This window comes from Gobio gobio, assembly GCF_949357685.1.
Source record: "Gobio gobio genome assembly, chromosome: 12".
Lineage (NCBI taxonomy): Eukaryota > Metazoa > Chordata > Actinopteri > Cypriniformes > Gobionidae > Gobio > Gobio gobio.
Window position 1 is genome coordinate 50789594 of NC_137105.1, and position 13711 is coordinate 50803304.

The 13711-nt window shown below is 40.8% G+C and overlaps 1 protein-coding gene across 2 annotated transcripts in view; it reads left to right on the plus strand.

Annotated features, from left to right (window-relative positions):
* The first annotated feature begins 4356 nt into the window (after positions 1-4356).
* impg1a (interphotoreceptor matrix proteoglycan 1a) overlaps positions 4357-13711 on the plus strand; it is a 40530-nt gene continuing 31175 nt past the window's right edge. The window contains exons 1-6 of one of the 2 annotated variants that reach the window (XM_079830526.1): positions 4357-4657; positions 7155-7370; positions 11816-11982; positions 12272-12303; positions 12421-12467; positions 12550-12650. In XM_079830526.1, the coding sequence (XP_079686652.1) occupies positions 4561-4657; positions 7155-7370; positions 11816-11982; positions 12272-12303; positions 12421-12467; positions 12550-12650 (660 nt within the window). In that variant the 5' untranslated portion in view covers positions 4357-4560. Of the gene's footprint in view, positions 4658-7154; positions 7371-11815; positions 11983-12271; positions 12304-12417; positions 12468-12549; positions 12651-13711 lie in introns of both variants that reach the window. The other variant, XM_079830525.1, reaches the window with a different exon arrangement.

The following is a 13711-nucleotide window of genomic DNA, read 5'->3' on the forward strand; positions in this document are numbered from 1 at the left end:
CTGAGCAATATGTAGACGGAAATGGACAGCATCAGAGCCAATTAAAGTCAGTGTAACGTTGAGTCTCGTTGACATCCTCAGCATCCGAGGACGTAACCTCTCTGTCGTCATCTGAAGTGTTCCTGTAAATACTCTCAGTCTGCAGCTCTGATGAAAGTGTCATCCCAGGCTCTGTTGGTGCCCAGCTGAGATTTTAGAGAGCGCACAATGTCAATGTCAATGAAGAGTCGTTAACTTGTGATTTCACTCTTTTTTTCCAAAGCATAGTTTAAAGGGATAGTTCACCCAAACATGAAAATTAGCCCATGATTTACTCACCCTCAAGCCATCCTATGTGTATATGACATTCTTCTTTCAGATGAAAACAATTGGAGGAGTTATATTACATAATGTCCTGGGCTGCGTTTCCCAAAACCATCCTAAGCTTAAGTTGATTGTAGAACAATTGCCACCAATGGTCTCTACGATCAACTTAGGCTTATGATGGTTTTGGGAAACGCAGCCCTGGATATTCCAACCTTTATAATGACAGTGAATGAGGATTAGATTTTGAAGCCCATAAAAGTGCATCCATCCATTAAAAACATGCTCCACACGGCTCTGGGGGTTAATAAAGGCCTTCTTAAGCGAAGCGGTGTAATGGTGCGTTCACACCGGACGCGATTTGCGCGTGTGATTTATATGTTAAGTCAATGCAGAGACGCGAAATGGCATTCTGCGGCGCGATTCGCGCAATTGAGGCGGCGCAAAGGACGCGAATTGAGCGTTTTGAACACGCGATTCCCGCGAACTTTGCCGGATATTTCGCGCCGCGTTAACCAATCAGGAGCTTGCTCTAGTAGTGACAGCAATGAGGAGAAAATCTGTATATTAATATCTGGTTCAGACAATATGATTATCACTGTGATAACATTAAATGACATGAAACACAACACAGTCTTTTTTTGTTAAATGCAAGTTTATGTATGATCAATAATACAAGAGTATAAGTAAAAGGTATAATAAGCTATACATGAAATAAAGCAAATAATTCAGTCAAACATTGAAAGTCAGTGCTAGTCGGCTAACTGCAACGTACAGTTATAGCCTAAAAATATAAAGTAATGAAACTTCTCTTTGCCCTCAGCCTAAACGATTTACCAGGGAACAAATTATAGATCCATGAGACCAAAGATCGGCCGTTACAAGACGAATTATAGCTCGAGACACACCACAGAGACATCAGAGCTGATCCGCTGGAGCTCACAACTCCGAAAACGCCAGATAAAATGTTCAAATAGGCACTCTTTATATAAATAAACCCAAGATTTGAGCTTTAAACAACTACATTATCGACTGAAAAAGTCTTAACACTACGTTTTGTCAAACATTAACAGTAGATTTTAACAAAAAAAAAGAAGTGTAAACACAGCCCATGTCAGCCATTTCTCAATGAGACGAGCCGCTGGCGGCAGCCCCGCCCATGAGGCGAATCACACGTTGTGCAGTGAATGTCACGCGCGAATGAAGCGAGAAAACTCAAAATGTTCAAGCGTCCACCTTTCGCGCAAATTGCGTCCGGTGTGAACGCCACATAAGGAAAAATATCCGGCAGACGGCCTACATAAGTCGCCAAAAGTGTAACGCCTGACGCAATTTAGGTTTAAACAAATAGTGCTGGGCAACAAACTCAAGCCCCTCTTCTCTTATATCGAAATCCCCCGACATTTCTCTTTAAAAATTCTCGTTTTAGACTCTAATTCATGACTGGTGTTTTGTTTTAGTCTATCCTCTGCACTTTCACATTCATCAATACGTCATGCGTAGGGTCAAGGGTTTCTCTTTCGCAGTAAATCGATGCGTACGGCCGTCTGTCGGAAGCTAGGTAATTTAGTTTAGCTCTGATTGGCCAGGGATAGAAGTCACTGTGCGAGGAAACCTCACTCCTCTGATCTCAAGGGATGCTCTAGTGACTGACACTAGGGGTTGCAGCCTTTAGTCTCCTTGTTAGAGCATCCGACTCTTGTGCCGCCGGACCCGGGTTCGAGTCCCACTTGGAGCGGGCGGTTCGAACAGGAGGGGTGACATACACACTGTAAAGACAGTAACGATAACGCCGATTTGACCACATCAATCCGAACGCGAGTCCGATGATGAAACATTGAAGAACTAGTTATTCAACCCGGACCTCCATCACAAGGACGACTTGAGCAGGAGTTTCTCAGTGATTTCACTACTCATTATGAGATGTTGCAGCTGTAATTCCTCACCATCCGCATTAACAAGTGAATGTGTCCATCAACAAACCCATGGAACAAACTGTATCAATAACAGCTCATACGTGAGTCCAGCACTGACGTCAATGACTGATGGATCATAAACGTGTGTAAACAAATCTCACTTCATCGGTTCTCTAGTAGTAAGAGATAGACGGTAGTAAGAATAACAGACGGTCTGCATTAATACACACAGTTTGAGGTAATAGTGGCCCACAGCTGATGAGCAGAAGTAAGACAGTAATAACGCAAGTTAGCCAATAAACTGGTACTGACTCGTCTTTAAAGGGCAGATGTTTTGTGAATCCCGAGTTTTGAGGTAGGGATGTCCCGATACCACTTTTTCACTTCCGATACCGATGCCGCAGCTTTGGCTTTTTGCCGATTCCGATAACAATCCGATATTTTTATGAACCAATACTAATAATAAAATAATTGGAAATTACTTTGCTCAATTAGCCACCTAAAAACATCTCATTCAAATGGAGAACAAATACTTCTCCAGTATATAGTCCACCATAACAGTGGATTATAAAAGACTGCCACCCTTTAAGTACTTCAGTACTTAATGCTACCAACAGGTTTAAAGTTAAAACAATTTAAACAGCAGCTTTCAGCATTGTAAACCAATAAATACAAAACCCTCACAGTGCAGCTATGTGCAAATCACAGCAGTAATAACAAAAAGGCACTGAAAGACATCTCCAAATAAATAACATAACATTGACAAACAGTTTAAACCTTACCTTATTAATAATCTTTCATAGCATAAAAGTATTATAATACAGAGCGGGACTAAGCCGTATGATGCGCTTGAAGCAACACAGAGTCACAGCGCAGCTCCGTCCGCATTGAAAAGTTCAACACAAGTGTATCTATCTATGCTATATTTTATCGAGCCGTTTCTTTTTACAGTTTAGCACTTCAGTTACCGTGTGTGAAGAACAACACACTCTCTAGTCCAGTGTTGTGCTCTAACAGACACCCGTTAGAAAGTAATGTTAACACGTTTACAGCATTAAACTCCAGCAAGATAAAGTCAAGTTATGCGAAACCATAGAGCATTATCTACAGATCAAGCGTAATAACAGGAACACTGAATCATCTTGGAGAGAGTTTTGCAACCGAACGAAGAGTTCACGGGAACTTGAATTTAATGACTTAAATATTCATCTGTACCTCACATTAAACTATGGAATGGCTTCAGAACACTCAATATAGTGCACGAAGAAGAGTTGACGATGCTTTATAATGTTTTGTGTGCATTTTGTGGGGCACTGGATATTATACGCACAGTATCGGATTTGGATCGGTCCTGTCTGAGCGATACCCGATCCGGCAAATAATGGCGGATCGGAGCCGATACCGATACTGAATATCGGATCGGGACATCCCTAGTTTGAGAAGCAGTCGTCAGTAAAATGACGTTTGAGGATCAAATTCCGCGGGCGGAACACGTACAACATAGGCGGACATTATGCAAATGCCTTTTCTAGTGATGTAGAACCATAACACAGTGAGATTCGAATTAAAAACGACTCGTTTAGGCGGTTCAGAGTCAATTCTTTCTTTTGTTAGAAAATAACTTGTGCACTTTCATCTTTACAACTTTGCATAATGTTTAGATTCACAAACAGCGATATTACACACTGCATGAAAAGGAATATTCGATAAACCATAATAGGGCACTTAAAAGAAAAGCAGCATGCAATTCATGTGATGCCAAGGCTTTGGTATTTTTAGACCAAGCCTTTGGACCGTCAATGGCAGCCGTAATTGCTTCTAACTTTCCTCCACTTAACCCTGTCACAGAGGTCATAGTTCAAAAGCAGTCCAACTCAACAGGTTTAAAACGGCCATTACAGGTGATCCCAAGAACGGACGTCCATTTTTGAGAATGGCTCTCTCCACACATGCACTGGCATGATTGGAGCTGGGATGAACGCTGCTGCGTCCAACATGAAGTGGGCGCTTGATCTGGCACTGCGGCCGACAGATGCTCGAATGGAAAAGCCACTAATTGGATGAGGTGGGTGGGCCACGGGCAGAACAGGATTATGTCTGAGCATCAGATAATCAGATTATTCCAGAAACAGATCTTGCTTTTTTAACTACTTCACTGTAATCTGTCACACAATGTTACGCCTCTACACCAAGACTACATCTCTATCATCTATCTCCACCTGCTTTCTGTGTTTCTGCTTTTCACATTCACAGTGATATCATAATGGCTTTTCCTGCTTCTGACGGATATATCCAAGAAAAAGGACTGAGCACCTGAAGTCTTGTGCTGTCTTAATACAGCATGGGGTTAGATGTAAGACTTGAAGTCAGCATGTGTTTGAAAAGTGGGCATCTCTTCACACTCTTCTTCTTTATACTGTCCGTCACAGGAATTCAAGGTAACAAAGTCAAATTTGATCACGTGATGTAGTATGATTAGTAACTTACTCAATAGAGATATGACTCTGGACAGAAGCAAATGTTGTTTTGATAAAGAACATATAATTGTGTTGTGTTTTTCAAACAATGTGTCATTCCCAAATTAGAGGCAAATGTGTAGATGTTTGTTTTTGTTCTCAGATTGGCCTGGTGTCTTCCAGTTTTGTGAACTAGATATTCACGTCAACAAGCCATGCATTAAAAATTTTACTTTTAGCTTTTCTCATATACAGATTTTCTTTTTACAAATTGGTGGTAAAAATTAGTGATGCACCGGGATGAATTTTGGCCAATACGATAACCGATAATTCTTTTTACACCATAGGCTGAATCCGAAATCTCCCCCTATACCCTTAAATAGGGCATTATTTGAAGGGACAGACATTTGTAGTGGTGGCCGAAACAATAGGGGACGTTATTGAGTGCACTCATTCAATCCCACAATGCACCGCAATAACAAGTGTACACACAACGGCTGTCCGACTTCACTCACTCGTTTTCATTCACTCCTTCAATTGAACTGTATTAGCGGACTAACGTAGGGAATAGGGATTGAGGGTTTTGGGGGCGATTTCGGATTCAGCCATGGTCTGTCTGAATACTCGATTCTGATTGGCTGGAAGGTGTGCAATAAAACCATTTAGTGCCCAGGTAGTTCAAGTCAGTTGAATCACCGTCCTATATTAATGCGCTGTTTTCATTGAAAGCGCACTCATGCGCAAATAGTGGATATCGCGCAGCCGTGCACACACAAACATTCAGGAGCACAGAAACTTATCAAAACTGCCCGCGACTTTTGCCAATAAAATAGCTTCGCTACTGGATCACTACATTATATTTCTCAGCAACGTGAGGTTACATCGCTATTTTTAAGTAATAAACGCACATCTTCATCAGCTGCGTTTCCATTACAGATTTGCGTAAAACCTTTGCGGTACTTTCTAAAAGTCAATAAAAAAGTTTTGCGAAATGACACATTTCCATTAATGTAATGCGACTAAAACTGAATTTCTTTCGATTAGCCATTCCAAAAATCATGGCAACAGGTTTACGTTTATCCCAGACATTATTTTTAATTATTTTCACATATGAGGTGTTTCTGGGTGGGTCTTGATAAATTGTTGCATTTCTTTGTTTAGCATCCAGTATTCCCGTAAATTCGTTTGTCTTTTAATAAAGAACTCGGTCTCATCTTCTGTCCAAACATACCGCGTCATCTGTAAAGAATGATCAACTTTTACTTGCACCAGGGGACCTGTAAATGCGAAAAAACTGTTTCCATTGCAGTTTTGCTAAGTATTCCTTTTTCGAGTTGGCTGAAAAGCCGGCTCATGCGAGCGTACATTTTTTTTTGCAATATATGGGAGTTTTTGCAAAATTGATGGTTCCATTAAGCGTATTTTCAATTTGCAATTTAAAGGGTAATGGAAAAGAGGCTATTGTTAAGAGAGACGCTGAACAGACGCAGGTATGAATCTCACTCTCTCTCTCAATAATTAATTAAAATAAATGCTATAATTCATTCATTCAAATAAATAAAATCTTACGCACTACTTTATCTCTGTGTCTGATTCAAAACGGGCAGAATGCTGGATCTAATGAGCCGTAACTGACGAAAATAACCGTCAATTTTACACTTCCGGTCAAATATTGCGCTGCAAAATTCAATAACAGCTTTAAGTTGTAAATGTTTGCAAATGACCATGTTATAATCGGGATAATCCACGGCTAGCTATGCATTTCGCGAAGGCAAACACCCTCCGCTTCGTGTCGGGCGGTTCTTTGCCTCCACGTCGTGCATTAAAATCCTTTAACGCACAGCTAGCCGTAGATTATCCCTTAAGTTACATATTTGAAAGCTGATAACCGATATATTGGCCGATTAATCTAAATCCACATTTTGTATATAATTTTTGAGAGCCTGATTACAAAAACAAAATTCTCACCATTAAATACACGTCCCAAGCACACAATTATGTAGTCTATATGACACATGTTGCACTGAACTGTATTTTCCTTTTTTGAAGTGATTTCAATCATATTTCAAGCCCATCATGGTGAACCGTGCGCATCTGAAGCGTCTCCGCTGAAGGAAATAATATATTATTTATCGGCTTTAATATATCGGCCAAATTTTCTTATCGGGCCAATAACGATAACATTCAAAATTAACATATATTGGTCGATACCGATATGGTGGCTAAATTTCTTAAATTAAAATGACAGAACTGATTTAGGTGTAAGCATACAGTTCCAGATATACTTCCAAAATTTAAATTTGCTTTCCAAAAACATTAATGTCCTTCAATCACGAGTGAAGAAACACATCTTAGCATTACATAGTATCCTAGTTTTGGCAAATGACTGTGTTGAGAGTCCATGAGAGCTTCGAAAGCTGATATTTTAGTAAAAATATGCCAAATTACATTACTAACTTAAATGACTTTCTTTCCCCAGACAGAAACAGGCTAAATCCAGTAGAGACTCCTCACGCTAGCAGCTTAACAAACCTGCCAAATGCACCAAAGCAGAATTCAGGGGTCAGAACTTTATTTGAAATGGAGAGGCATCGCGTCAAGAGGTCAGACTTCTTCCACTCAGAGGTGAAAGTGTGTCCACAGGAGACCATGAGAGAGATCATAGCGAGCCATCGAACGTTCTACACACTGAGAGGTAACTGTCTATCTTGTGTACAAAAAACATCTTCCCTGTTAGAAAGGTTAACCCTTTCAAATGCATCAATGGTTGTGTTTAGAGGCCACTCCTTCCCAATTCTGTAGAATTTGTATGTCTCCCTAATCAAACACACCTGATGGAGATCATCAGCTCATTAGTAGAGACTTAAACCCTAGTATACTACTCATACTACAGAGCCCGCACTGGTGTGGGTTACACAGCGGACTTCTTCCCGACAGTTAAAGCGGCGTTACGCCGTGAAAGTGAGGACTCAGAGGAAGACCGTGAGGGTTTAGGGTGCCATTTGGGACAGGGCCATACTACTTTTACCATCGTTCTATACACACCTGTGTCCAAAGCCACGTTTCCACTTTCCCCAGGAACTTTGGGGTGGTACTCTGTGGGTGCGTCTCAATCAGCTCCCTAGTTCAGTAGTCAGGGCACTGATCAGGGAGTCAGCCCATTGACTTGTGTCCTGATCAGTGCCCTGACTACTGAACTAGGGAGCTGACTGAGACGCACACTGTGTGTTTAGACCGCAGGAACCAGGGTCTAAGGCTGTGTGTCCACCAAAGTGTTTTTAGCCAGCTGAAAACGCCTCGCTGTGGGCGCTTGAGAGCGTTTTGGCAGCATTTTATCAGTTGAGATGCGTTGTTTGCTATGATACGGAATATCCGAAGAATCAAAAAAAATGTGGGTTGGTCGCCCCAAATTTTTACTGGAGTAGATGCAGTTTACATTAAGTGCATTGTTTACCAAATGTCTGGTTGGGGCCAGACAAAAAGACAGAAGAGACCAAATTATTTACAGTGGTAATAGTGTAGGTTCGAATCCGCCTTTTGCTCAACTCGCTCTACTCCCTTTTCCCATCACATATCATATCGGAAAGGCATTTATTTTCAATAAAAATGAAGAAAATATTCGAAAAGTGGAAATAAAGGTGGTGTGGGTTGCACCAACAAGGATTAAATTAAGGTCAGTTTAGAGCTAATCTAGGATTTGTTGAACTAAGCTTTGATTTAAATCGAGTTTAAAGTTATGGAGGAACAAGATTATAGTTGATCCAGGTTTATTGAGAAAATACATCCAGGATTAAAGTCATGGTTTAAATGTAAGCCTGCTTATTTTTAAACAAGGTTTAAAGTTTGGTGCTTTATTAGATAAACCTTGATTTGATCTAGATTTAAGATTAATCCTTGTTGGCGCAACCCACCCATAGACTGTAAAAGTGAGTGGGTCCAATATCATTGGTCTTAAAAAGTGGGTGGGTTTTCTCACGCTCACATTCAATGGTTCCGACGCCCATGCGCGGAAGTGTTACTAGTATCTCATTTCACAGATAAACCCCATTTCCACTGAAATGACCCGGAACAATTTGTCCCAGGAACACTTTTTCCCCCAGACCTGCTGCTGTCTGCGTTTCCATCGCGGTCTAAAGTACCGTGAAGATTAGTGTGGTAACGTGGGACTGTGCGTGACTTTTTCAGAGCCCACTGGATTTCTTCCTCCACACATAAGCTTAAAGGGTTAGTTCACCCAAAAATGAAAATTCTGTCATTAATTACTCACCCTCATGTTGTTCGACACCCGTAAGACCTCCGTTCATCTTCAGAACACAAATGAAGATATTTTTGTTGAAAGCTGATGCTGAGAAAGGCTTCAGATAGGCCTCCATTGGCATTCAGTACATTTACACTCCCAAGACCCATAAAAGGCTCTTAAAACGTCGTTACAAAGTCCATCTCACCACAGTGACTCTACAATAATTTTACGAAGCGACGACAATAGTTTTTTTGCGCAAAAAAAAATCAAAATAACGACTTTATTCAACCTCTTCTTGTCTTCCGTGTGTGCCTCCACGACGCATGCGCTAGAATATGACGTAGCGCCGCCGTTCGGGAATCCATGAAATGCACACTTTAGCCCCATTTTGAGAACTACCCAGTGGCCCAGTGGTTCATGTAGGTTGTCTACAAACCGGAAGGTTGGTGGTTCGATCCCCGGTTCCACCTGACCAAGTGTCGAGGTGTCCATGAGCAAGACACCGAACCCCAGCTGCTCCCGACGAGCTGGATGGCGCCTTGCATGGCTGACACCGCCGTCGGTGTATGAATGAGTGTGTGAATGGGTGAATGTGAGGCAAAATGTAAAATGTAGGTCTGTTAAAAGCACTATATAAATGCAGTCCATTTACCATTTACCATTTACCATAACTACGCCGAGATCTAAAGCACGATCAATGTAGAATTCAACAGCTGAGACACGCGCGTCTTCCTCTGCTTGTAAACAAATCGCTTCTGGGTCATGTGTCCGAACGCCGGATCTGCGTCATATTCTCGCGCATGCGTCGTGGAGACACACACGGAAGACAAGAACAAGTTGGATAAAGGTGTTATTTTGATAAACACAAAAACTATTGTCGTCGCTTCGTAAAATTATTGTAGAGTCACTGTGGTGAGATGGACTTTGTAACGGCGTTTTAAGAGCCTTTTATGGGTCTTGGGAGTGTAAATGTACTGAATGCCAATGGAGGCCTATCTGAAGCCTTTCTCAGCATCAGCTTTACACTAAAATATCTTCATTTGTGTTCCGAAGATGAACGGAGGTCTGACGGGTGTCCAACCACATGAGGGTAAGTCATTAATGACAGAATTTTCATTTTTGGGTGAACTAACCCTTTAATAAAGCCTGAACTTTTAAAAAGTACTACCTCGCGAGCAGGGACTTTCTGAGGGGGAAATTTTTACCCGGAACTTTATTTAGACCCCGGTTCCTGTGGTCGAAACACACAGAGTACCACCCCATGTCCCTAGTTCCTGGGGAAAGTTTCCGCGGTGGAAACGCGGCTATTGTTGGTTTCTTTATTGTTTCTATATAAAAATGCAGATACAATGTAAAGTATTTGCTCTGGCTCTTGTTTTAAATGATTTTGTTCCGTTATTATGTTTGTTGTTGTCATCTTTTGACTTTGTACATGCAGAAAGCAATGGTTGGTCGGTGTGGTATGTGTCCCGCCCCTCCTCCACTGTGATTGGACGGCTGGGTGAAAAGTGACCGTGATAAACGCTGCGTTTTACTCAAAGTTGGACATTCTTCAACTCTTGACAACCAGTAAAAAACACTGAGCGATCAGTGCTTGAGTGTAAAATAGACGCTTCTGCTTTTTTAAAAACGTGGCTCTCCCATTGAAAACAATTCGAAAAATACGCTTTGGTGGACAAACTTTCCCCCTCAAAAAGTCCCTGCTCGCGAAGTAGCACTTTTTCAAAGTTCAGGAACTTTCGGGGGTGGGGCTTGTGCGCTGAACGTGCTGATTGGTTGAGTTCACGCGGCATTTTATTTCAACCACCATTTTTAAAAGTCTGTTGCGGTGCGTGCAGTGAGAGTTGTTTGCTATTTGAAACAACAATGGAGTTTAAAAAATACGGCAGACGGACCGTCGACAAGGTTCAGGCTTTTATTAAGCTTATATGAGGAGGACGAAATCCAGCGGGAACTGGAAAATCGCACGCAGTCCTACATCACCGGACTAATTTACCTAATCTTCACGGTACTTTAGACCGCGATGGAAATGCAGAAAGTAACAGGTCTGGGGGACAAAGTTCCTAGGACAAATTGTTCAGTGGAAACGTGGCTCAAAGATGCCAACTTCCATACTCTCTAGTAGGCGAAAAACAGTATGTGTGCATCTTAAACCGTAGGCGAAAAGACTTACTACTTCTGAAGAGATTCTGAAGTGTGCATCCGATGGACACTTTACTATCCCATGAGGCCATGGGACAGGATTTGTGAATGATAGCGTCACAACTGTTGAGAGAAAATATACACAACATATCAGAGAATAAACAGGCATAATTAGCCAAAATTTGATAATATGAATTAATGAATGAAATTCCTTGATTTGTATTTTATTGCAATTCAGCAATAAATAAGAATATATTTGCACTTATGAATTTGCACATGGTTTATCTTAAAGCATATTAAAAACACCACATAGACATACCAACAACATTAAACACTTGATTTTCACCACAGGGGGACTTTAAAGGGATAGTTCACCCAAAAATGTAAAGTCTGTCATCATTTAGTCACCCTCAAGTTGTTTTAAACCTGTATGAGTTTCTTTGTTCTGCTGAACACAAAAGAAGATATTTAGAAGAATGTTTGTAAAAAAGCAGAGAGAGCAACTATTGACTACCATAGTATTTTTTCCCCTACTATGGTATTCAATGGTTGCTCTATCTGCTTTGTTACACACATTCTTCTAAATATCTTCTTTTGTGTTCAGCAGAACAAAGAAACTCATACAGGTTTAAAACAACTTGAGGGTGAGTAAATGAAGACAGAATTTTCATTTTTGGGTGAACTATCCCTTTAACTACAAAACAAATATTCTGTCAAATGTATCATTTGAACACCTTTTCATTCATTGACATGGTCAGTTTGCCAGGAGGCTGTATGGGAGGCTTTCCGGATCTTTTTGGACAGAATTCCCAGCAACTCGGAGTACCAGAAATGGGTCCACACATGCCAGCACAACTCACTGTGCATCTCGGATCTCGCCATGAACTTCAGCCATTCGCAGGAACACACAGACATGGTCTACAGGGTAAACGAATCAAAAATGCACATAATGCATAGTTTTTTGTGTGTGAATACACTTTAAAAGTGGTAACCTGAAATGATTTGCTTAAAGAGACATTTCTACCAGATTTAACCCCTAAAAATTAGTTTTGTTTGTATAAACTAATGTATTTAGGTCAAATCTTTTTTTTGTTTTGTTGCAATTTTAGGTTACCATTTTTAGTGTATCTTTGTCAATGGGCGAGTGTTTTTAGCCAATGGCCATTAAATGTTTAATCAAAATTCTCTTGTAATGATTTTCCTTTTCGTTACAGAGGTTGAATATGAATAATGAAAAAGTAGAACGGTGAGACTTCACTTAGAATCATGTCTATATTTTCATATTCTGAAACAGCTCCAAGTCATCAACAATAATTATGGACTGTGATTATTTTAACATCATGATACGTATTCATTTTAGTAGAAATATAACTGAAGAGCCAGCAACTGATGAAGCACAAGAAATGGAAGGTATGGTTGAATTGTTTTGGGTCTTCAGTGAGAGGTTTTCGTCATGTTGGGGAGCTGAACTGAGCTCATTTCTGTTGTTCAGGTTCGGAGGAAGTCCTGACTGAAGCAGCAGTCGATGAATTTGTTCCCACAGCTGAATCTCCTACTGTCAGCACTACAACAGACACATCTACAGCCTCACAGGTCTGCAGCACATTTGTCTAACATACTTCATATACTGGATTTCATTACAAAACGTTGTTTATCAGCAGACTTTGCTCTGCTGTCATTTTGGGCCACGGCCACCAGGTCGATAAGCCTTGGCTTAAGCTTAACTTCTAAGACAGATAAGGTCGTACGGATTTGCAACATAAATTATGCAGGATTCACCCTGTAGCTATATTAGGTGTAGCTTCATAGCACATCACATAATTTCTCAACTGTCTGCAGGAAATGAGGGTTGCTGGTTTGTGGTTAATGTTAGTAGTGTAGAGTTTAACTTCTACACCTATTAAACACACCTGATCCAGCTAATAAAGGTTGTTGTGTTCCGCTTTGCTTTTTGACCACTCGTGCGACACAAGCAATGGTGTACTGTACTTCCGAGTGCACAAGTTGGGAGGTTAGCAAGCATACATTTTTTTACCTGTAACGCAGCCCTAGTATGGCAGGTTGTTGGGACATGGACAATAGGCCTCCAGGAGCAGGATTGGACAACCCTGGTCTACAACTCCAAATAGATGTACGTTTATGTTCACAGAGCTGGATGCAATAGAGTAGTGTTGGGAAACCCCTCCATATAATTGAATGCAGGTGTTCAATCACTTCATGGCTACAGGTGTATAAATCAAGCTCTAGGCCTGCAGACGCTTCTTTAGATTAGATTAGATTAGATTCAACTTTATTGTCATTACACAAGTACAAGGCAACGAAATGCAGTTTAGGTCTAACCACAAGTGCAATAGCAGCAAGTGCAGGATATACAACGTTTGCATAAGTGCAGGACATGGATATGGAGAGAACACACATTAGTGAGAGAATGGGCCGCTCTCAGGAGCTCAGAGAACTCAAGTGTGATACCGTGATGGGTCGCCACCTGTGCAATAAGTCCATACGTGAAATTTCCTCACTACTAAATACTCAACAGCAACTCAGCCACTAAGTGGTAGGCCACGTGAAGATTGAAATTTTATTGTTTAATGTTATTTTTATTTAGTATTATGTTTTATTATTTTTCATAATTATTTGTATAATGTACAATGTAA